The 26,530-nt window shown below is 37.1% G+C and overlaps 1 protein-coding gene across 4 annotated transcripts in view; it reads left to right on the forward strand.

The window, feature by feature from the left end:
* Positions 1-26,530, forward strand: part of PRKD1 (protein kinase D1) — a 461,286-nt gene that overhangs the window by 243,613 nt on the left and 191,143 nt on the right. For 3 of the 4 annotated variants that reach the window (XM_023731503.1, XM_004376539.1, XM_023731504.1), the window contains exon 2: positions 6,339-6,477. In XM_023731503.1, coding sequence (XP_023587271.1) covers positions 6,339-6,477 — 139 coding nt within the window. Of the gene's footprint in view, positions 1-6,021; positions 6,478-26,530 lie in introns of those variants that run through there. The other variant, XM_023731505.1, reaches the window with a different exon arrangement.

Raw genomic sequence — 26,530 nt, forward strand, 5'->3', positions numbered from 1 at the left:
GAGACTGGAGGGCAGGCACACATACAGTCATGTTTCTGCCACCTATTGCCAGGCTGGGCCAGGTGCTTCTGTAGATTGGGCATGTGCATGGTCGCATACAGTCTCTGCCACTCCCTGAACACTGAAGGGCGTGTGTAGGTGGCAGCCGGGCACGTGCACTGGAGGGTATATACCGCTGTTCATCTGGTGGAAAGAAAGGGGTGGTAGATTGGGCTGGGGGGAGGGCTTGTGTTTTGGACCCCGGTCAGATAGTGTGTCCTGATTATGGAGTCCCCCACCAGTTCCGATCAGGAGGGTGGGGGTAGGAGGAGTGTGCCCATAATGGTTAGTGAATGTTTTTGCCCAGACCTTTCACATCTGCTGCAGCCAGCAACTGGGACCTGCTCCCAACCAGACATGAAGAGGGTAGGGTCATCTAGGATCTGTTCAGGTGGGAGACCTTCCGTCACCACTCTGTGTTTCCACTGCCTTGTGTGTACCATTCGCCCTCGAGTTTGGAGACCGCTGTTTTTGGGTATCTGGTTCTGGATCTCGGCTCTCTCTCTGCTCTTGCTTCTTTCCAAGTATGTCTGTATAGTATCTCTGTCTCTTACTGGACTGCTGTGGGTTTGCCTGCATGTACTCTTCCCCTGGGTTTGCATCTAGCTTTGTCTTAAGATGGCCACGCTGAGCTGGGGCAGTTGGTAGAACCCCTCCATTTCATGTTACTCCTTGCTTGCTGTGTTTGTTCAGTTTTTCCTTCCAGTTGGTGTTCGATTCAATTCCTTATCCTTCCTTTTTTTGATGTTCAGAGTTCCAGGATTGTTTTCTGTGTTTGTTTCACTTAGTTTTTTGGGTCTTTGCTGTAAGGTGATGGTAAGGTGTGTCTAATCCTCCATCTTGACTCTGCCCCCTTCTTTATCAGATTTTTAAAAGTCAGTCATGAAGATAAAAATGTTAAATTATTAGGAAAAAGAAACAAAGCATCGTTGTTGTCATTGTGTGGCATGAAGTCAATTCTGACTCATAACCATACAGGAGAAAAAATAATCCAGTTTTATCATTAGAAACAATTAAGGCAGTATGAAATTTTAAAGTGCTGAAAATATTATTAATTTAGAATTCTATATACAACAAAAATATCTTTCAAAAGTGAAAGTAAAATAAAGACTTTTTCAGGCAAAATCTGAGTAAATTTGTTGATGTCAAACTTACACTATAAGAAGTATAAGGGAAATTTCTTTGGAGTGAGGAAAATGGTAATATATAGCTATTTGGATCTACATAAAGCAATGAAGAGTGACAGAAACAATAACCTTGTGAATATATATAAAAGACCCTTTCTCATTTTAAAATCTATTTGAAAAGCTATTGATTGTTTAAAGCAAAAATATTAGCATTGTATTTTGGTGTTCCTAACACAATACATCTGTGTGGGTATAAAATATATAGCCCAAAGGAGTGAATGATGGAATAGAAATTCACAGGTGTAAGATCCTTGTGTTCTGTGTGGAAGTGTATCAAATAATTAAACAAGGAGATATGGCTAATAAGGCAAAAGAAGATAAAAGGAAGGATTAAGAAATAGTCTAAAAGAGGACAAGAAAAAGTGAAACAAACAAAAAAAAGGAACAAGGAAGAGATGGGATCAATAGAAAAAAGATGATAAGGTGGTAGCCTTAATTCCATTTATATGAAATGTAAATAATATAGACACCCCAATTAAATATTTGTTGTGTACAAGAAACTAACTTGAAATGTATAGAATCAGAGAGATTTAAGTATCTGGGAAATCTTTGAATTTTTAGATATTACATACACTCTTCTGTATAGTCCATGGGTAGAAGAGAAATTAGAAAATATTTTCAATTGAATGAAACGAAAAGACAGAATATCAATTTTTGTGGAATGCTGTTAAAGAAGTTCTTAAAGGGATATTTATTGCATTAAATGCTCATATTAAAAAAGAAGAAAAATAAATAAATGTAAATAAAAAATCTAAGCTTCCACCTTAAAATCAAATTAAACCAAAATCAAGCAGAAGGAAGGATACAACAAAGATAAGAAAAGAAACCCATTCAATTGAAAGCAGAAAATAATAGAGGAAGTCTATGAAAGCAAAAGCTGATTCACTGAATAAAAAGTCAATAAACTTGATAAATATCTAAACAGAGTGACCAAGCCAAAAAAAAAACCCCACAAGTTACAAATATCAAAAATTAATAAGCTTATGTCACTATAGAACCCATAGACATTAAAAAGATAATAAGAGAATAATATGACAACTTTATGCCCATAAAATTCAACAACTTGGAGGACGTGGACAGATTCCTTGAAAATATAAACTTCCAAAACTCACTCAAGATGAACTGGAAACCTTAATAGTCCTGTATCTGTTAGGGAAATTGAATATGTAGTTGCAAACCTTCCAAAAAAGAAAAATCCAGGCCTAGATGGCTGCACTAGAGAACTGGATCAAAATTTTAAGGAAGAAATTGTACTATTTCTACACAAACTCTTCCAGAGTAAGTCTTTCCCAACTCATTTTATAAGGCCAGCATTACTCTTAAATACAGGCAGACATTACAAGGGAAAAACAAAACAAAACGAAACCAGAATGATATACTATATATTAGTATCCTAGGGCTGCCATAGCCAATTACCACAAACTTGGTGGCTTAAAACAACAAATTTGTTATCTCACAGTTCTGAAAGCAAAAAGTCCAATATTAAAGTGTCAGTACAGCCATGATCCCTCTGAAGACTCTAGGGAAGAATCTTTTCTTGCCTCTCTCCTAGCCTTTGGTAGAGTGCATCATTCCTTGATCATCCTTAGTTTGTAGCTACGTCACTGTAATCTCTGCCTCTGTCTTCACATGGACTTCTCTGTTCTTCTGTATCTGTATATATCCAAATCTGTCTTTCTTTATAAGGGCACCAGTCATTGGATTTAGGGCCCACCCTAATCCAGTAAGACCTAATCTTAACTTGATATCAACTGCAAAGACTCTATCTCCAAATAAGTTGCCAACATATCTTCTGGGGGCGAGGGGCACAATTCAACCCACTGTATCCTTCATGTACAAATTCTTAACAAAATACTAGCAAATCAAATCCAACATTCAACATATAAAAACAAAAATACATCAAGAACAAGTGAGATTTATTTCAGGAATGCAAAGTTGATTCAGCATTTGAAGATCAGTCAGTGCAATTCACCACATTAACAGACTAAACAAGAAAAAAGCCTTTGGCAAAAGTCAGCATCCATTCATGATAACAAGTCTCAGGAATAGAAGAGAACTTCCTCAACCATAAACAGTAATTACAAACAGCTAACATCATACCTTATGTTGAAAGAGAATGCCAGCCCCCTAAGGTCAGAAACAAGGCAAGGATGTTTATTCTCAACATTCATATCCAACATAAAAATATGAAATACTAGGGATAAATTTAACAAGTGTGTGCAAGACCTGTACACTGAAAACTACAAAACACTGTTGAAAGAAATTTAAAAGGACCTAATACATAGGGACATATACTTTATTTGTAACAAAATAGAAATTTCTATATTATTTAAATATAATTCTTTCCAAATTGACGTATAGATTCAATGCAATCTCACTCGATATCACAGCAGTTTTATTTTGTACAAATTAACAAAATGATTCTAAAATGAATATGGAAATTCAGAGGAGTTGGAATCAACTGGACGGCAACGAGTTTGGTTTTTGGTTTATGATACCCAAAGCAATCTTGAAAAAGAACAAAGTTAGGAGGGTTACACTACCTGATTTCAAGGCTTAGTATGAAGCTACAATTATAAGTACAGTGTGGTATTGGCATAAGGATACACATTGATCAATGGGACAGAATAGGAAGTCCAAGAACAGACCAATTCATATATGATCAATTGATTTTCAGCAGAGATATGAAGGTAATTCAATGGCGAGAGGATGGTCTTTTCAGTAAGTGGTGCTGAAACAATTGGACATCTATATGCAGAAAAATGAACCTTGATGTTTACCTCACATCATGTCCAGGTATTGCAAAATGGTACAACCTCTTTGGAAGGTAGCTTGGCAATTTCTTATAGAGCTAAACAGATGGTTATCATATGACCCAGCAAGTCTAAGTATTTATCCACAAAAGCCGAAAACATATGTGCACAGAAATCCTTGTACACAAATGTTCATAGTACCTTTATTTATAATAGTCACAAACTAGAAAAAAATCATATATCCATTAGTGGGTGAGTGGATAAATAATTATGGTAGATCCATGTAATGATGTAATTACTAATAAGGAATAAAAAGAGATGATTCTCAAATGCAATATGTATGAATGAATCTCAGAAACATTATTGTGAGCAAAAGAAGCCAGCCAGAAAAGAGTACATAATACATACTGTATGATTTCATTTATATGAAGTGCTGTAACAGGCAAAACTAATCTGTGATGGCAGATAGTGGACCTGTGCTTGGATCAGGATTGTGGGTGACATCAACTACAAAGGGATACAATGGAACTTTTAGGCTTGTTAAAAATGTTCTGTGGCTCTATTGTGATTTTAGTTGGACAGGTGTTGATGTTTGTCAAAACTCGTGTACTTACACAATTAAAATGGAGTAATTTTATTGTATGTAAATCCTATTTGAATGAGTTTATTTTTAAAACTGGTAATGAAACATCCATTGTTTTCAAGTTGGAGGAAAAATGGAATCTTAGTTTTCCCTTTCTTTCCTTGTGCTCTAATGATATTATGGGAGAAGTTTCAAAAATTGTAAACGATTTTTTTTCTTTTAATTAGCACAGTGGAAGCAGTGACATCATTTCAGCTGTTGTGTTTATTTTAAGGAAGTAAAATTGACTAAGTGACATGCAGAAGTAGCTTTAAGCCTGGTTGTCAACACAGACTCTTAAGAGTAAGCGGATGCTCTGAATATATTTGTTTGTAATTCATACAGAATGGCTCACATGAATGTAGCCCCTAATTTTATGAATAAGAAAGAAGAAAGGCGGATTCACAATACATTTTATTTGTCTTTAGAAATTATCAATTTCTGAACGTTTCTCCCATAGTAATCCTTTGAAGTCGCCACATTTATTGACATAACAGTCAAACCCATCACCAATTCCAGAACAAGAAAGATAACTTTCTCTACTTGCTGTGTGACCTTTCCCCACCACATTGTAATTATCAATCGTCAATAATTATGTGAGAAAAGTCAAATACAAGAAAAGAGCCCCCATCCCCCTTTTTTTTAATGTAAGAGCCTTGTTACCTACCAAATTAGCCAAGGTTGTTTGATTGCTTAATAATTCTCAATGCTACCACAGATGCGCTTTCTCCTGCGCTACACATGGGCGTGTGGATTGATAGGTTCATGATCAATTTGAAATTTGCTTTAAGAGCCTTAAAGATGTTCATACTGGTTGATCAAATAATTCTACTTTTAAAGTCCATCCTAAAGGAATTTTTCAGTCAGAGATATGGTTCGATTATGTTAGAAGAGAAGAAATTTATAGGTTGGCATTGGGAATGGTATTAAATGATATTAAATAAATAAGATTGATATTGCTATTATTATTTTCCTAGTTTTGCAATTGTAAAATATCAGACATTCATTTGGACTTTCATTTTGAATCTGTTAGTAGGAAATAATCTTTGAGAGAATGAAACTCTTGGGTTTACCCTTGTAAGGAGAATATAAACTAGGTATGAAAACAAACTGACTTAGCTTTCATGCTTACCTATTTAACATAGATTGCATTGCAAACGAAATGGAATATGTAAGAGCAACAGCAGAAGGAAGAGTTGGATTGCCTCTTCTGGTCCTCCCCTGAGTCAAGGGATCTAGATAACACTTCTGCCCATACACAGAACAGTTTTAGATTTATTGAGTCATCTTTTATTTTCAAATATGCCAAAAAAGACTGAATTTCTTTACAAATACACTGCAACAGTATGTGTACTAGAACTGTAATAAACTCACTGTCACATTTATGTTATAGGTTGAGGATTGCTACAGATCTTATGAAAATGCACACTTCTTCCCACCTATTAATATTTGTTAACCACCTTAGTGCCAGGAACTTCTTTGAATCTTACCTCATATTCTCCTATCTTCTTGCTCTCTAATTAGAAGACCATTTAGTCATGATAGCCCTTATGATAATGTGTTTTCTTCCCTCCTGATTTGAAGACTTTCAGTTTCAACTATGCCACTCATTTTCATTTTTAATCGTTTAGATACTTTGAACTTTTAAAATTAGCTTGTATTTGTGTTTTGACATTTATTTGCTTGTTTTTTGTTTTAAATTTAGGAGGATTTTGACGTTTGATATTTGTATTTCAGTTCCCTGAGTGTGGTTTCTATGGAATGTATGATAAGATCCTGCTTTTTCGCCATGATCCTACCTCTGAAAACATACTTCAGCTGGTGAAAATGGCTAGTGATATCCAGGAAGGCGATCTTATTGAAGTTGTCTTGTCAGGTAGTATACTTTTTTCTATATTCATAAATTTATGATTTGTATTTGAATAATTCTTATGTATGTATGTATTATGTATGTACTACATATGTATATTTTACTGTGGTAACATATAAATAACAAAATTTGCCATTTTAACCATTTCCGAGTGTATGATTCAGTGGCATTATTCATATTCAGTTGTTTTGTAAACATCACTACTATTTCCAAAATGTTTTCATCACCCCAAACAGAGACTCTGCACCCACTGAGAACACGTCCCCATTCTGCCCTCCTCTGAGCCCCTGCTAACCTCTAATCTACTTTCTGTATCTATGAATTTGACTATTCTAGATAAATCATGGAAGTGAAATCATAACGATATTTGTCCTTTTGTCTCTGGCTCGTTTCATTTAGCATAATGTTTTCAAGGTTCATCCATGTTGTAGTATGTGTGAGAACATTATTCCTTTTTATTGCTGAGTAACATTCCATTGTGTACCACATTTGGTTTATCCATTCATCTGTTGATAGACACATGAATTATATCCACCTTTCGGCTATTGTGAATAATGCTGCAGTGAACATCAGTGTACAATATCTGTTTGCAATCCTGCTTTCAGTTCTTTAGGGTGTATACCTAGGAATGGAATTGCAGGGTCAAATGATAATCCTGTATTTAACATTTTGGGGAACCACCAAACTGTTTTCCATAGTAGCTACACCATTTTACAGTACTACCAGCAATGCACAAGGATTCCATTTTCTCCACATACTCAACGAACACTGGTTATGTTTAGTTTTTTGGATAATAGCCATCCTAGTGGGTGTGAAGTACTGTTTCATTGTGGTTTTGAATGGACATGTGTTTTTAAGGCATCATCGAAAGCATATGTCAGACTCAGCCCGAATAGATTTCTGGGCTCTGCCTATGTGAACTTTTAAAATTATTTTGGAAGGAAAGCAGAAGATTTCCCTTGAAATTGGCTGCTTCCACACCTAGTATTCTCCTAATTGCTCTGTCAACCTCATTCTCCCTTCTATCCCCTCAACAACACACACATACCTTCATTTACTACCTTGAATCATTTAGACAGCAGCAAAAGCAAACAAAAAGCTCATTAGCAGTGAAGCTAAGGTAGATGTTCTGGCCTCAAATATGCTGAACATCTGGGAACCAGAAAAATAAAGCAGGGCTAGGAAGCCATTGACTTACGAGAGTCAAAAGTCCAGTATCTCTGAGTAAGCCAAGACCAAAGAAACCAGAGCTCAGGAGTTAAAACAAGTCAGATCAGGTCATGTGACATCTTCACTTTGAAAGCTAAAATTTGGCTTAGTAAACTCAGTGCCTGAGAGATGCTGATTTTCCTCTGCTCAGATTTACACTTCCTGTTTTAGGATTTAGAAGTTAGTCATAGGACTATCTATTGATACTGAAAAAATGGATGTATTTAGCTTAAAAAAAAAAAAAAGGTGCCAGACAACCACTGTGGAGGGTATCTTTACAATGGTCAGTGACGTAATTGTGAAGTTGTCCAACATATTATTGTTTATTTTTGCTAAAAAGAGTCGTTATTGAGAAACTCTGATTGCCTCGCTCCGTTCTTCCTTCCAGCCTCCTTTGCTTGCTGTCTCTTTGGCTAAAGGCTGTGTGGAGAAGCACTTTTTAAAGGATGTCTATTCACTTTAATGATTCTAGACTCCATTTCCTTCAAGTTCCTCAACTTGTTCAGAGCCCAGTACTGGGGTGCACTGATGATAATCCAGTTTGTCTCTGTTTTGTTTACTTTGCTTTGATTCAGTCCAGTTCAGTTTGTCTTTATTTATCACCTACCATTGTGTGAGATATGAAGCTGCCACACTTTCATTGTGTAGCTGGATCCTAGAAAACAACTTTCTTGCTAGATAAAAGTGATCATTTTCTTGTTTATAGGGTAGCCAGTTGCTAAATAAAAAACCAAAACCCACAAAAGCTTTAATGCTCTTTTGTTAATTTTGCTGAAAAAGTCACTTGCTTTGCCTGGGTTCTCCCATTTGCTTTTCTTTAGCTTTTTTGACATTTGCTTACTGGACCTGGCCTTTCAAAACTAGTGCCTAGACATGGCGTTTTCTAAGTTCGCTGTTTTCTGAACACGAGGGGCTGCCTGAAATAAATTATTCAGAGAAATCATGCACTGGGTCTCTTCTCACTATATAATTCATATTAAACTCATAGCCAAACTGCTTTGCAAATAATGTAATGTGTTTGATGAGTCTTATCCCCCCATGGCAATGTCCAGAAATATATGTGAATTTTTAAGTTGCATTTCTAAGTTTATTTTTCTGTCCATTTTATTTTTGCTATCAAACGCTTTATGGTAGTACCAGATTGAATGCAACCTGCGTGTGGGTGTGCGTGGGGGCTGCCTATTTGCATGTTACCCCGAGTCAGTGAGCCAGACCGCTTTTTTCCCACAGTTAACCTGATGCATCCCTCTAGAGTTCCTTTGCTGCACACGGAATACCACGCTGCTTTCCGTTTCACATTTTCTCAAACGGAGACCATCATTGTGCTTGTGCTCCACTTGTTTCACCATCCACTCTTCATGCCTGTCTCTACTATCTCCTGGCCACAATTGCTGAGAGGGCTTTTAAGAGCAGCCCCCTTTCTTACCAGCTCTCCCACCACCAGGCTCAGGAAGGACTCTCCAACTCTTACCACCTACTTTGTTGATATTTAAAAGAACCTATGCTGTAACAGTCCATTTCTAATTTTGAGCCTGGAACCTTTGAACACTTTCCTCATTCCACAGAGCCCCAGTTCCCCAATGGCATTGAACCCTTATACTCAATTATGTTTAGATCTCCAGGACTTTATGGGTAAACATCATTGGCAGCAGGATTCTCCTACCTCCTCTCCCACTCTAATGTCTAATGTTATGATTAACCCAAATAAATGCTAAGCAAAATTTCCCATTAAGCCCTCCTACCCTCCATATTACAACCCTGTTTCTTTCCCACACCTCTTACCTCCTTTCCCTGAGTCTGTAGTGATCAAATGCCTAATATTTCTTCCCTCTTTTTCTTGCCATATTTGCAGCCTGTCTCTTCTGAAGGTGATGCTCCATCCTTTTCCATCTGGGAGACCTTACCTCTAATTTTGCTTACTCTTATTGAGTAGTTGAGTGAAATGGTCCTCTTCTCTTTCCCCAGCACCACTTTCGGATATTTTCTGTATAACCTTCCCTCCTCTCCAAATGATATCCATTTGCTTATTTATGTCACCTTTTTTATATCATTGCTTTGAGATTATTTACTTCCTTGAAAGCTCATTTCCATTTAATCATGGTGATAACTTCAGCGTCAGACTCCTATTTTTACTTTTCATTTTATGCATACAATCATCCTTGGTGTTGTTAAAGTGTATGTTTATAACTCTTCAGATTCTTTTCTATCATTGTTCATTGTCAGTCACTGTGCAACATAGCCCCATACCTGTCCTCACCAATAGGACATGGCTTCAGCTCGGAGATTTCCACTTGGAAGCACTCTTCCTCTCTACCCTAGCCTGCCATCTTGCCCATCCCCTACCCAATGCACACGCCTGTTCTCTGTCCTTTTCACTATAGTTTTCAATCACTAACCCCTACCATTTTGTTGGCTACATTTTTCCCTTTCTTTTTTCTCCCCACAGCACGTGGTCCACTCACTATATGCATGCCTTATAGCACTTTGGTACAGTGTCAACTATCTTGTATTCTCTTATTCCCCTTCCAAACTTTGGCAGGGCCTGCCATCTGAATTACCATAACATCCATTTTTGCTATTCCTGTTCCTGAGCTGCATATGATTGCTAGACACACAGTGCCCTGCCTACATGACTCAGTGCAGATCATTGGCCTTACCATTGTTCCGTGATCTTTCCCTCCCTCTATCCTTGTTTGTTGTTATAAATAAAGAGTTCTCAATAAGCATGTATGAATTGATTGATTGACTCCTGGCCACCAGATTAGAAGTTACCACATGTACCAAAATTCTACAGAGGAAGAAAAAAGATTTGTTGTAAATATTATTTCTAGATATATCCTCAAAAGTCATCTGAAGTTGAAGTCTCCTTTCTATGCATACACTGTAGGCCCTGGCAAGAAATTAATGCCTTTGGGTTGGGGAGGATTTGCATTGTATTATAATTTGAGGCAAGGCAAATGATAGCTGCTAGGATGCTTCATGCTATTGGGTGCAAGGGAGTTTGGATCACATACGCGTTTCTGAACCTTTCCTTGAAGGGAATGGAGAGCTGTGACTGGCTAGGTCCATAATAAATATGCCATCTCCTGAAGGGAGGATAAGGTTCAGCTTCACCCAAACTGCAGTGGGTATGGGTAGTAAAGGGTAAAACACCAGACATCCCTTCTGCCTTTGACCAGTGCCATAAAATAAACATGCTGTGGACATTTTGCCCTTGAAGACTATAGTTTACTGTAGAATTTTATTTATCTAGATTTTCTCTTTTTTCCTGATCACAATTTAAACTTCATTTTGTAGTTAAACATAATCTGGTTGTTTTTATATTTATCCTCATATCAACGGAAACATTTTCTAATGTAAAAATGTGAGAAAATCTGGAAAAAATAATTTTGAGGAAGGCCTCTCATCTCTTCAGACAACATCAAGAATTTTCTCTTATTGATGTCATTTCTGCTGAGACCTTTCATTAACTATTAGCTGGTTTGGGAGGTGAAAATTAATCAGGCTGCTCCTGACTAGTTTGCTGGGTATTTTTATTTCCCCCTTTCTTTATGAAAAACATAGCTTGTGTGAGTTAGTGCATTTAACCCCAGTAATCCAGGAAAGGATTGCTCATGGTGGATGGGTTGGGTTATGGAGAAAAAAGTGCATGGAAGTTCCCCACCACACACACCTCCACCACTGGCAAATTCTTTTAGTCTGTTAAGCAAAGGAATAGCATTGTTACAATTATTATGAAATACAAAAGCACTGCAAATGGAAATTTCTCTTACCAATGCCAAAAACAAGTTCAAATGTGTGGTACTGAACTGTAAAATAAAGTTCATGGAATTTATCCGAAGTCGTCTTCATGATGGGTTTCTATCAAAGCCTAACAATGCAGCCATAGCAAAGCAAATGAATAACAGAACTGTATTCACATGACTGAACTCTTGCTGTTCGTTTACTTTTTGGCTTGATATCTAATAATCTTGTGTGTGTGTGTGTGTGTGTGTGTGTGTGTGTGTGTGTGTGTTTATTTTTTGGGTGGTTAAATGGAGAAGAGACAAAAACAATAAGAATTTCTCAAAGTCACAATTTTAAAGTAAGAGCTAAATGTTAAATCTTTCCTTTATCTTTCACTACAGTAAAAATCTATATTTTGGGATATTTTTGTTTGTTATATTTTTACAGTAGATTAAGCTGTGTTATTTTGTAACTTTTGCAAACATCCATTTCCACATATGGTCATTTGTTCCTTATCATCAAAAGATGAGACACTTATTAGAAAGCTAGCTGCTGTAGTCTAAACAGAAGTGAGATGGACCTTTTTTCAGGCAGTGACAGAAGAGCTGAAATAGAGGTAAAGAAGGTGAGAAATATTTTGGAGATGAAGTTAAAGAGACGTTAATAACCATTTGAATGTGATTGATGATGGAGAATGAAAAAATGAAGAGGACTCTAGAGAGAGCTACAACCCCCTAATAGTGAATACGTTTCCTTTTCCCCATCCCAAGTCTTGCCCTCCTACATGGCCCAGTTTTTGCCACATGGTTCTAGTACTGCTCGGAGGTGCCAAAGATTTCTTGGCAGTGCGGTACCATTGATTTTCTTTGTGACCTGTACACATTGCTTCAGGGTTTTTTGTTTGTTTGTCTGTTTACTTTTTTAATCAAATAAAGAGCTTATACTCAATGAAGAATCATGTAGTGTTAATATTGCATGTTTTTGTTAGTCTGCAAGTAAAGTGGTATGCATAATGATTGAGTACGATTTCGAGAGCCAGACCATCTGACAATTTGAGTTCCTCACTACTTACATCTTTGCAACACATTCAATTATTCTGTGTCTCAGTTTCCTAATCTGTAAAACGGGGGCAGCACTAGCACCTACCGCGTAAGCTTATTACAAAAATTAAAATAAGTTAATGCGTGTAAAGCACTTCGTGAAGTTTCTACACATGGCAATTGCTCAATAATTGTTAACTATTACAATTGCTTCCCCTTCTCACACTCTAAACAGCCTTTCCTATAATGTTTGTGAGAATCCTGGTCTGATAACTGAGAAATATTGGGTTAAACAATGTTAAAGGAATTCTTTATCACAAGACTCTTCAGAACTTTTGTGCATGCTTGTATGAAGCATAACTGTCTAAGATCACTCCTCAAATTTGCTTTATCACAGAGCATTGTTTGTTTTCCCTCCAAGTTTCTGCTGATTCTTCAGCAGCATCCACATTGGAGACACTGCCCTGGGTCATGCCCATGGACCAAATGGTCTGAGAAGGCGTATCCGTTCTCTCTACAAATCAATCACTTCACTCTCATGGAGGGGAAGAGTTGAGCCGTAGAAAATCAGGACTTAGGAAGAAAGGTTCTATCATATAAAAGAATTGTAATTTGTCTACATAGTATCACAAGCTTTTGAAGCCATTTGCATATGTAATTTTGTTTCCTTTATGATGACTCTGGGAGGTAGAGAAGCCAGATATCATAAAAGTTATAGAATCTAAATTTTAATTTGCCTGCACCCTGCAGCAAGTAGGAATAGTACCAGAGCTCGAATCTAAGTGTTTAGGCACTATTTATACCACTTCAACTTCAGTTTTTAACTCTTGGAACTTGGACCAACGAACAGAAATTCTTAAGGACCTGCTTAAAAAATTGCTACTATAGTAAGACAGTTTATATTTCAGGGAAACATTGATGGTATTTGTAACAACAAAAATAGCAATGAGCCACAAGACCCATTGACCTGATTTTCACCACAGAACCATTATCCTCCTCTTTTGCACATAAAAATCTAAATATTTAGTAAACATACTCATATGGTCTGTGAGGAGGTTAAGAAAACCATGGAGACTCTTCTCTATAGGGTTACAACACAAAATATATGAAATAATAAAGGAAACGTGCTTGCCCTTTAACCAAGATCTCATCGTATTATTTCATAGCTCTTAATAAAAACTGAAACAGTGTCTTAAACCCATTGCCATCAAGTTGATTGCAACTCATAGTGACCCCACAGGACAGAGTAAAACTGTCCCATAGGGTTTCAAAGCAGTAATCTTTTTGGAAGCGGACTGCCACATGTTTCTCCTGTGTAGCGGCTGGTGGGTTAGAACTGCCAGCCTTTCAGTTAGCAACTGAGTGCTTAACACTGCATCACTAGTGCTCCTTGAAATAGTGTCTTAGGGTCTCTACGTTTAAGTATCCTTATGATCATGTTTTTCTATCACTAAGAATCAGTGCCTAAACCATAAGCCAGGGAAAATACATGGTAACAGCATTCTAGCAAAGTCCTCCTTTCTTTGAGAGAAAGTGTAAATTATCAATTTATATGGAATTGCACCAGTCTTAACCATTTCTCTTTGATATAGTACATTGTTGAGCAGTGTTTTTACCACCCTCTGAAATATAGGTGGAAGAGAATAACCCTTAGAGTGATATATCAGGTCCCTGTGTTATTATTTCCCAAATAATACATTATATAGATACCGTTTCATTTGTTTTTTGAAAAGCAGAATTAATCATGGGAAGCACCTCCCCAGCTCAGTCACTGCTTGGGTAATTGCTGTTGTAAAAGACCTGGCCTTTAGTACTCAATTTGTGTTTCATTACAGTTGTTCTTGGACATACAAATGTCCCAGGCTGAATGGTGCCAATTCTTGTGCAGCCTTAGTTGTAGTTATCTGTGTGGGTGATTTTGTAACAATGGAAATTTAAAATGTAAGGTTTCAGGTCATTATTCTCCCCCTAAGTATGGTTTATTTTTAATGTGTCTTTAGTATTTCCTTTTCTTTTAATTGTTAATACTAATTATTTTCCCATCCCTATCTTTTAAGTAAACCTGGTTTGTTTCTTTATCTGACACTTAAACCATTTTTATAGAAAAGAGAATGGAAAGAGCAGACAGGTTGGAATATTTCCATAGACTCCTTACCTTTTATCACTTTTGACCTCAATAAGGACAGGAGGGGTTGGAGCACTTCTTCCTCACATTGATAGTTTTCTGTGTTGTTTATCTTATTGTGGAGTAGATTCTCCACAAAGACAGTTGATTCTCCTTTTTTTACCCAAGCAAACCTAATGTTCACCACACATCTGTCAGTTTGTCGTGCTGTGGTGGAGATGGAAGGAATACATGGAATCACTGTACCAAAAAGAATCAATCAGCATTCAGCCATTTCAGGAGGTAGCATATGATCAAGAATTGATGGTACTGAATGAAGAGGTCCAAGCTGCACTGAAGGCATTGGTGAAAAACAAGGCTCCAGGAATTGACGGAATACCAATTGAGATGTTTCGACAAACAGGTGCAGCACTGTAAGCATTCACTCATCTATGCCAAGAAATTTGGAAGACAGCTTCCTGGCTAACTGACTGGAAGAGATCCGTATTAGTGCCCATTCCAAAGAAAGGTGATCCAACAGAATGTACAAGTTATCAAACAGTATGATTTATATCACACACAAGTAGAATTTTGCTGAATCAAAAAATGGTTGCAACAGTACATTGGCAGGGAACTGCTGGAAACACAAGCCAGATTCAGAAGAGGATGTGAAACGGGATATCATTGGTGATGTTATATCGATCTTGACTGAAAGCAGAGAATACCAAATAGATGTTTACCTGTGTTTTATTGACTATGCAAAGACATTCAACTGTGTGGATCATGACAAATTATGGATAACATTGCAAACAATGGGATTTCCAGAACATGACTGTGCTCATGCGGAACCTGTACACAGACCAAGATGAGTCATTCAAACAGAACAAGGGGATACTGCATGGCTTAAAACCAGGAAAGATGTGCATCAGGGTTGTGTCCATTCACCATACTTATTCTGTCTGTATGCTGAGAAAATAATCTGAGAAGCTGAACTCTATGAAGAAGAATGTGGCATCAGGATTGGAGGAGGACTCATTAACGTCCTGCAATATGCAGATGACACAACCTTGCTTGCTGAAAGTGAAGAGGACTCGAAGCACTTACTGATGAATATCAAAGAGTACAGCCTTCAATATGGATTATACCTCAACATAAAGAAAACAGAAATTCTCACAACTGGACCTATAGGCAACATCATGATAAAGAAAGTATGGAAGTTGTCAAAGAGTTCATTTTACTTGCATCTACAATCAATGTTGACAGAAGCAGCAGTCAGGAAATCAAAGGACGTATTGCACTGAGCAAATCTGCTGCAAAAAAACTCTTTAAAGTGTTAAGAAGCAAAGATGTCACTTTGAGGACTAAGTTGTGCCTGACCCAAGCCATGATATTTTCAGTTGGAAACCCTGGTGGCATAGTGGTTAAGTGCTACGGCTGCTAACCAAAGGGTTGGCAGTTCGAATCTGCCAGGCACTCCTTGGAAACTCTACGAGGCAGTTCTACTCTGTCCTATAGGGTCACTATGAGTCGGAATCAACTCAATGGCAGTGGGTTTGGTTTTTGGTTTTCATATGCATGCAACAGCGGGACAATGAATAAGAAGACCCAAGAAAAATTGATGCCTTTGAATTATGGTGTTGGCAAAGAATACTGCATATACCATGGACTTCCCGAAGACCAAGGAGCCCTGGTGGCACAATGGTTAAGCACTCGGCTCCTACCCGAAAAGTTTGTGGTTCGAGCCCACCAACCGTTCTGCGGGAGGAAGAGGTGGCAGTCTGCTCCTGTAAAGATTACAGCCTTGGAAACCCTATGGGGCAGCTCTACTCAGTGCTACACTGTCGCTATGAGTCAGAATCGTCTTGATGCCAACGGGGTTTTTTTTTGAGGGGGGCCAGAAAAACAAACAAATCTGTCTTAGAAGCAGTACAGCCAGAATGCTCCTTAAAAGTGAGGATAGCAAGACTTCCACTCGTGTACTTTAGACACGTTATCAGGAGGGACCAGTCCCTGGAGAAGGACATTATGCTTGGTAAAGTAGAGGGTCAGCAAAAAAGAGGAGGACCCTCAGTGAGATGGATTGACACAGTGTTTGCAACAGCGGGCTCAAGCATAACCAATGTGAGGATGGTGCAGGACTGGGCAGTGTTTCTGTTGTACGTAAGTTGGAACCGACTCGATGGCACCTAACAACAACAAACAACCCTAATGTTAAGGCAGAGTGAAGACATTGTCCCCAGGCCCTAAAGTGAAAAGTTCTTTGAAGGCTCCTGTTTCATATAAAAATTATATATACATTTTGCATTCTACTCCATTGTATTTCTCTAGTCATCTAATTTTAAATACATAATAATGTCTTCCCTATATTCTTTAGAAATGATCATGATGATGATGACATAAGGACATACATATAACATTTATGTGTTAAACATTATTCTAAGTGCTTTACATGTATTAACTCAGAAATATGTACCATATTTATCTTTATATAACAACAATTTGATTAAAAATGGGCTTCTAATCACAGACTTTGGTTTGAGTTCCAGATCTGCCATTTATTTCTTATATAACATTTGAAATGTCACCTCTCTTCCCTCAGTCTTGATTCATCACCTGTAAAAGGGCAGTAACAACATCTCTATTACACGATTGGGTTATAGATTTCATGAGAATAAATATAAAGCATTTCACAAGATGCCTGGCAAATGTGAAGTACTCATCCCTCTTGCCCTATTTCCATCCCACTGGACTATGCATTTCTTGAAACAGGAGCCATTTATTTTTGTATGTGAATCTTCAGGGCCTGGTATATCACATACAATCGAGGCCTATTTATTGAATACTTGAATTAGCGACATTAAAAAATTATTAATAAATTAATAAATAATAATGAATTAATAAATTGGTGTTGTATAGGTAGTGTCCCAAAGTTTCTGCTGTTCTGTAGGAATTGAGTTTCAGTGCCTACCACTGGTTCTAACTGGGCCTAACCTATTACCAATGTTAATGTTATTATCATCTAATTAATCCTTTTTTTCTGGACTACATATTGTCATAATTATTTTTTAGAAATCATTTTATTTGTGTAAAACCAGTCCCCCTTTCAAAACATTGTGGTTTCTTTTACTGCATTTCTCATGTAACCAAACCAAACCCCTTGCCATCGAGTTGTTTCCAACTCATAGCGACCCTGTAGGACAGAGTAGAACTGCCCCCATAGGGTTTCTAAGGCTGTAATCTTTCAGGAAGCAGACTGCAGCATCTTTTTCCCGTGGAGTGGCTGGGAGATTCGAACCACTGACCTTTCTGTTAGCAGCTGAGCGCTTAACCACTGCTCCACTAGAGCTCCTTTTTCTCATTTAAAATGAGACCTAATTCATAAAATATCAACCGTTTTCCTACTGAATTCATACACCTCCTGGGTTATCAATTTCTACAAATCCTGGTTTGTGGTTATTGTCATGACCAAGTAACACAACTGCTCGCCCAATCAATTCACATTCTCTTCCTTGAATAAGTTTTCCCAACCATTGCTCTTTTGTCTTTAAGTATTCTTGCTTTCTTTCTGACAAGTATTCAGTAGTCTCTCCTTTCTAATGAGCCCCCCCATACTTTATCTCACTTAGCTTCATCAAGTTCTTTCTTGCCTTTTCCTCACCTGGAGCCTCAGTGTTCCATACTTGCATTAAACCAAACCAAACCAAACCCACTGCCGTTGAGTCGATTCTAACTCATGGCAACCCTATAGGCCAGGGTAGAACTGCCCCATAGGGTTTCCAAGGTTGTAAATCTTTATGAAAGCCGACTGTCACATCATTCTCCCACAGAGCAGCTGGTGGGTTCCAACCACTGACTATACTTGCATTAGAGCTTGTAAATGATCACCCTGGAGCTGGCCTCAGACTCTGCACTTTCTGTTTCAGAGACTGGAAGGAATGAAGACTGATATCCTGAGGTGTTGGCTGACCTTTCTTGCGCCTTCCCTCTCCTGCTCACGCCCGACACTGGAGCTTTATCCATATAGCATAACGCTGTCTGTGCCTAAGGGTCAACTGGCGAGATCTATAGGAAAAATTGAGTCATGTGCTCCCAAACTGGAGTCTAAATCTCCATAGATCTATGTCAGGGTCCATGCGGTGGTTTTCAGAGAAGGACATATGAAGCCTCTCTCTTTACACAAGTTTAGCCCAAGGCCTAGTTTTTTACCATCTGGCAAGTGGCTATCCAGCCAGAAATCAGTTCCTCCTTCTCTTCTCTTTTTACCTACTACTTCTCTAATTGAGGACAGTATTATAACTGTCATCCAGATAAACAGGAAACGAACACAACGTCTATGAAAATCACAGAAAGGGGGCTTTTTCTCTGTATTCACTGCTGTCTCTGTAACCAAAATTTCCTTATATTTGATTCTTAGAGTAGAGGTTTAACAGTCTCATGTGTTTAAATCTTAACCATGTTAGGGCCTCAATGGCACAACAGTAACTCAGAGAATTTTGCATATTAAGAATCCTTCTAGAAAAGATAGTAAGATATTATCCTTTTTGCCTTTGACATGAATTGGTTTATAGAACAGACAGAAAAAGTCTTATTAATCTACCTTATTTACCAGATTTGGCCCTGACTAATTTGGACTAATTAGCAAAAATATTTTGAATTTTTGGATTTGACATATTGAAGACACCAAAATAGATGAATCAGAGAATCTGATCATAATATAAAAAATGTTTTAGGCAATAAAATATCTTATAGGTAGGTATTCCTTTGCTCCGCTCAATACAGAGTGATATGGATTATTTTTTTAATCTTTGAAAAACCGAGAATTGACCATTATAATATATGTGAAGTCTACATAGCACGTTGCCTGGGATATAAAGATTTTTTAGAAATCATTTTAGAAAAGGAAGCAGGGAAACAAATAGGTCAGAAGAGAAACACAGCATCATGGTATAGTACATAGACTATGTGGTGTAGTGGTTAAGAGCTCAGCTGCTAACCAGAAGGTTGGCAGTTTGAAGCCACCAGCTGCTCCTTGGAAACCCTATGGAGCAGTTCTACTCTGTCTTATAGGGTCGCTATGAGTCGGAATCAACTGACTGGCAGCGGGTTTTGTTTTTTTTTTTTCTAATTAGTTTTATCTCACATTTTCCTAAAGAATATCAATAGTAGCTTATAAAAACATAATAAAATGTCAGATATTGACAATGGATGCTGGCTATCTAACATTTAGTTAGACAACAACTAAATATAGAAGACAATAGTTAAGCATGTAAATTCTAGACTATTCATTTAAGAATAGTTATAAAACTTTATCCTCATACCTCATAAACAGCTTTGAATCAGAAGAAAACATGCTTTTGAAGGCATTACCTTCATTTGTATGATGTCCCACATGCTTATTCTTAGGGAAATCATCTATCTGGATTTTGGGAAATTTATATAGTGGCATTGCAAATGCAGTTTTAAAAAATGTATTGATCAGAATCTATCAGTGTCAATATTGATCAAGATTATTTCATGATCTTACATGGATGGAGTCTCTTTTTTCCATGAGTACGTATCAAAATGTCTTCATGACTTTTTCCTATGCAATGATTATCCCCTTCACCCGCCAAAACCAAACCCATTGCCATTGAGTCAATTCCAACTCATAGCAACCCTATAGAACAGATTTAATAAAATGAGTTTTATTGCCACTTACCATAGGGTTTCCAAGGAGCAGCTGGTGGATTCGAACTCTAACCTTTCAGCTAGCAGTTGAGCTCTTAACCACTGCACCACTAGGGCTCTAATAATCCCCTTATAGTAATGGGAAAAATCAGAACACTTATCCGTTTCCATATTCAGTAGAGCCTAGAGGAGGAAAGAAAGGAAGGGCAGAATTGTTTATACCATAAAAATCAATGAAATAATGTCATTGAAGGCCGCCATTGTTAAAATTGTTGAGGAACTACTAGATGGCTATTTGATGGCTTAAATTATCATTATTATTATTATTTTTTTAGGTAAAAGATTGGGCTGCACTTGAAAAGCTGCCAAGTATCCCTTTTTGATGTTCCATGATTGGTGGCACATAACACTTCAGTTCAATAACTCAGCCGTGCCACCATCTGCCCAGCACTCTCATTCTGCTGGTTGGCATGCCATTTATTTGCTTTTAACATGCAACCCATATAAAAATCCCTCATAATCTGCCAAAATTAGAAATGCAGCTGTTTTAAGTCTTAAGCAGCAGTAGCACTATTCAATTTGCCAGTATGGAAGAATAAAATAGAAAGATGTATTTGAAAAGAGCAAAACTGCAGCAGAATGTTTTTGTACTTGACTTTTCCAAGTATATTGAAGACATTTATAGCCTGTTACTAGCACTTACTTCAGGTTCAAAGTTAAGTCAATATATAAATAGACCAAGTATCTCCTTTACTACATATATTATAATACAAGAATTGGGGTTTGAATGAAGCGCTGGATTCTTTTTTTCTTCGTGTTATGAAACAATTTCAGCTTTTCAGTTTCGTGAAAATGACAATTTTCAGTGTAACCCTGGATCTCATGTTATTCTATTTTTATTTTCCTGAGGAGTTTTTTGAGACTGTGATCATTATAACTTGTTAATCCTAAGAGCATGATTATGTAGAGCTGTGCTGGGAATTCTCAATGAGATAAGCAGTTGGTCCCTATTTAAAAAAAAAAAAAAATGGGGAGGATGAATAAAAAATACGTTTTTCCCCCCATAGTACTCCTGTGATACTGAAAGAAAACAAAAAAAAAGGAAAAACACCTCTATTTCACTATGATACCCACTATCAGATTATTTAGGAATGATGAAAAACCAAAAAATGAAGCCTGTTGCCGTCAAGCAGATTCCGACTCATAGGCATTAAGAAATAACAAATGTCTGGTATGGCACACTCTGCCCATTATACTCATCCAAAGTCACCTTTCTTCATTAGACTTTCCTATTGTGAAAGTAAAGTCAGAATTTAAAATCGGTTTACTCCACCCTTTACACTTCTATACTCATATAGGTTTAAAAGTCTAGGTTGAATTCATCTGCTAATGTGTTATTGTTGGTCCCATATGACATCTTTCCCCATATGAAATTCACACATTTAAAAAATCATTTATATTTGTGAGAATTGACCTGTAAAAAATGACCTACTTCCTGTGGACTCAGGGCACGAAAAGTAATGATTGAGCATGACACAGTCTTGCTAAACTGATTTACCTGATATGCATTTATCTTGGAGCCCTGGTGGCACTAGTGGTTAAGCATTAGGCTGCTAACCAAAAGGTTGGCAGCTCGTCTCCGCCTCCACCAGCCATTCCTTGGAAACCCCATGGGGCTGTTCTGCTCTGTCCTATAGGGTCGCTATGAGTTGGAATCGACTCGACGACACTGAGTTTGGTTTTTTCGGGTTTGCATTTATCTTACATCTCCAACAAGAATAACAATAATGAAGAACAGGGACTGTGTGTTAAGTTCTCAGAAAAAATCCATGTAACAATTATGTCAATGGCAGACATATGGTAGTCATTCTACAAATGCTTGATCCTGACTGATATGATTTGCTTGGCCATGTAAGACTTCATAAATGGATCTCAGCTGGATAGAAAAAATTAATTTTAGTTGTTAAAAGTTAAAATATTTGGAAAATTCCAAAGTTAGAAGACTGAATTTAGTTGTTTCATTTTACTTGTAGTAGTTTCTAACCACTAATGAAGGAAAAAAAACCATCATTTCACTATCCTGTTTCCCTCTTTCATTTCACAGTGTTTTTTTGGATCTGGTTTTATAGCAGTGTAACTCAATTACTGTCTTAATTACATAACATTGCAGGGTAGTTATATACCCATGTGATCTTATGTTTATAAAATTAAAATACCATGCTTTTCCTTTACACTAATTGGCATAGTCCTAGCTACTCTTATACTCTTTAGAAGACATTAGGCTTTATGACGTGTTATTATAGTAATTATTATAAAACCTTAATGAAAAATAGTTGTTTAATTCTATAGCCTTAATATACTATCTTTTCCACCAGAACAAATGTTTAATGTTTATATATTGAGCCAAATGGATGCATCTGTTGTCCTTAAAAGTCAGCAACAATCTTGGGATTATCTCTTGTTTAAATCTCTACTTTGGCTGGTTTTATGCTTTTAAAAAACATTTACTGCTGAGCAGAGGTGTCAGTTTGCCAGCTTTAGTGATTGAAAACTATTTTTCATCCCCTGGAATATTTAACACGGAAAACAGCTAGACAAGCGCGAATGCATCTTTCTGTCTGCAAATCATACTAGCCTTTGTAGATGATTTGTGTTAGTTGCAGTGGAATCGTTTCTGACTCATGGTGACCTCACGTGTGCAGAGTAGAACTGTTATACGGCTGTGACCTTTTGGAAGCAGATCACCAGGACTGTCTTCCAAGGTGCCTTTGGGTGGGTTTGAACTGCCAACCTTTTGGCTAGTAGTCAAGCACTTAACCATTAGCACCACCCAGGCACTCCTTCATAGATGATACCACCGTACCAAGTGAGTCTGTAGTAAAAGCCTGTTTTTTTTTTAAATTAACTTTTTATTTTGGAGTAGTTTTAGATTTAAGAGTTTAAGACAGATTGTGAAGATAGAACAGAGTTACCCTTACTCAGATTTGCTTTCCCCCAGTGATATCATCTACACATAGCCATGGTACATTTGTTGAAAGTAAAATCAGCATTGGTACATTATTTGAACTTGCCAGTTTGTCCATTAATGTTCTTTCTGTTTCAGGATCCAATACAGGGTGCCACATTACAATTACTCGTCATTTTGCAGCAGTCTTTCTGGTCTGTGATAGTTTCTTAGATTTTTTTGGTTTCTCATGACCTTGATAGTTCTGAGAAATACTGACCAGGTGTAGAATGTCCCCCAGTCTGGGTTGGTTTGATGTTTTTCTCATGACTAATTAAAGTTTAAACTGGAGTTATGCGCCTTTGGAAAGAATACCACAGAGGCAAAGTGCCTTTCTTATCACATCATATCCGATAACCCCTGACACAACATCACTGATATGGCTGACTCTCTTCACTTGGTTTAAGGTGGTGTTTGCCAGGTTTCTCCATTGTAAGCTTACTATTTTTCCCCTTCTCTATTCTTATTCTGTTCCTTAAAGAATGACACTAAGTCTAGTCTGCCCTCACAGGGGAGGGACAGATAACCTTCACTTGGAGGAAGAAGTGTCTACATAGTTAGTATAAATGGAATTCTTCTGTAAGAAAGATTTGTCTCCTATCCATTTATTTATTCAAAACCAAATCTTAGGTGTATTTTGTTTTTTGTTTGTTTGTTTATTTTTTTATTTTTTTAACTAAATGCCTTAGTTTCCTAGGGCTGCCATAACAAAATGCCACAGAGTGGATGGCTTTAAAGAACAGAAATTTATTTTCTCACAATTGTGGAGGCTAGGAGTCTAAATTCAGGGCATCAGTGGGGCTCTGCTGTCTGTGTCTGCTCTAGGGGAAGAGGCTTCCTTGTCTTTTTCATCTTCTGACAACTTTGGATGTTTCTTGTCATTCCTTGGCTCATAGAGGGGTCCACAAATGCTGTCATCCCCCTGTGTGGCAGTGTTCCCTTGTCCTTCTCTTTGAGAGTCCCAGTGTGGTACAAATGGTTAATGCCTTCAGCTGCTAACCAAATGGTTGGAGGTTTGAGTCCACCCAGAGGCACCTCAGAGGAAAGGCCTGATGATCTGCTTCTGAAAAATAAGCCATTGAAAACCCCGTGGAGCACAGTTCTACTTTGACACATGGGGTTGCCATGAATCAGAGTTGACCCCATGGCAACTGGTTTGGGTTTTTTTGTTGTTTTTCCTCCTCTTTTATAAAACACTACTCAGAAGGGGTTAAGATTAGGATCTACTGTACTACTCTATGACTTCTTTAATTTAACTGATATCATTTGTAAAGAAAAACTATTTTCCAACCCAGGTCACATTCACCAGCATGGGGCTTAGGATTTCAGCACATCTTTTGGACGACACAATTCAATTCATAATACTATATTTAATAAAATGAGTTCTAGTGCCACTAATCATAGTAATATTTTTGAGTTCAGCTTTTCTTATTAAACATATAAAGGAGACTGTATATGTATGTGTATATATGTGTGTGTATGTGTGCATATATATACATATGATGTGTATATATTATATGTATATATACATAGAGAGTTTTGAGAATAATTTACATAGATTTTTAAGAATAATTGTGAAAGCAATGAACACTGTTATGTAATAAGCCATCCCACTGAAGAGTTAGTGAAGTACCATAACCCTGGAAACCCTTTGTTTGCCCTATCCTGGCTCTGCCTCTTCTATCTTGCAATATGTGTTAATCATCTCCTTGCATTCCTTCATTGTTTTATGTGGTGAGATTATAAAACTTAAAAATTGAAACCTTACTGGGATGGTTAGGTATGGCTTTTAGGCAACAAAAATTGTGAAATATTTCTTTTGCACTTTCACATTTTCCCCTTTTATTTAGGGAAATAAATTGCGTATCTTCCTTATTACTTTACTAGTAACAATAATAAAGCATACTGTGTGTACTGAATAATCTGATTCTGAAGCAGGTGCTAATCAACAGGTGTAGGAATCTCTTCTCTTTAAATTGAAATTTGCCATAAGCTAACACATTTACTTTAATAATAATTTTGAAGATTTATAGTGCAAAATAAAGAGCGTCAGCATGTTAATACTACCAGAAAAGGTAATAAGTTACATGAAGATATATTTTGCAACATATATGTAAAAATGACTATCTTGCTTTAGGAGGAGTGATTGTAGCTTTATTTCTATTTATAGACCTAAAGTTTTTTTTTTTAATACATATTCTAACATATAAGGATGACTGTTCTCCTTACTTAGAATTAGTAGATACAAGCAAAATATTTAAATGTGTCTTTTATTTGGTATCATGGCCACCATTTAATTTTTGAAATTAATTTTTTTTTAAATTCACATTTATATGCACCTTCAACAATAGTCACACAATCAGTAAAACAAATACAGGGTTCGAATCATGATAGTTATCTCAATTCTCTGTGTCACCTAAGTTTGCCCATAGAAGACCTGCAAAGTGATCCTGGTTCCACTGCTGTATGTCATCCTTTAAATATTCAATACTCTAAAGTCTTTGCTTTTCTAGGATATGTTTTCATAGTTACTTCAACTACCCACTTGAATAGATCACTTGTGGGGTTGGTTTGGTCATCCCATTAAACTGTCCCTCCTGATATTGTCTCCTCTGCTTGATGAGGGCACCACTGTGTCTTAATCCATGTGTGGGAATGATAAACACATCGGAGTGACTAAAAACACTTTGAAGCAACATTTGTGTCTTGGATAAGAGGTGACCCCCAAATGTAAGGTTGACAGATTTACCTTTGATGATCAATTGGAGCTGCAGTCAGAAGAAATGAGCAGTTAATGAAGATTGAAATAGCAGAAGCTAGATATTTTCAAGAGGTCACGACAGGGTCAGTGAACTGTCAGCCTGAAAGACGTTTCCAAGGAGTCATCTTATGAATAAGAAGCAAGTCTAGGAAGGCCCATCAACTTTAGGACGCCAGTGGAGACAGGCTACAGTTAGGAGTCTAGAGAAAGTTACTAATATTATCAAGTAGTCAGGTAATGCTTCATATACAAGCAGGGTGTTAAGCTGCAGAAGTCATAAAAAGTGCCTGAATGGAAGTAAGATTTAATTTGGAGGTGAGAATTGTTAACTATTGTTTGGTAGTATCTTGGGAGAAACTAATGGGAGATGTAGATGATGCTGGACCATAGATGTGTGCCATAAATTATTTAGTTATTGTTTATTTTTGTTCCACACTAGATTGTAAGTTCTAAAAGAGCAGGTCATCTTTCTTTTTCTTTTTCTTTTTTAAATTTTTCTATTGCACTTTAGATGAAGGTTTACAGAACAAATAGTTTCTCATTAAACA

Source organism: Trichechus manatus, unplaced genomic scaffold (assembly GCF_000243295.1).
Source record: "Trichechus manatus latirostris isolate Lorelei unplaced genomic scaffold, TriManLat1.0 scaffold00043, whole genome shotgun sequence".
Lineage (NCBI taxonomy): Eukaryota > Metazoa > Chordata > Mammalia > Sirenia > Trichechidae > Trichechus > Trichechus manatus.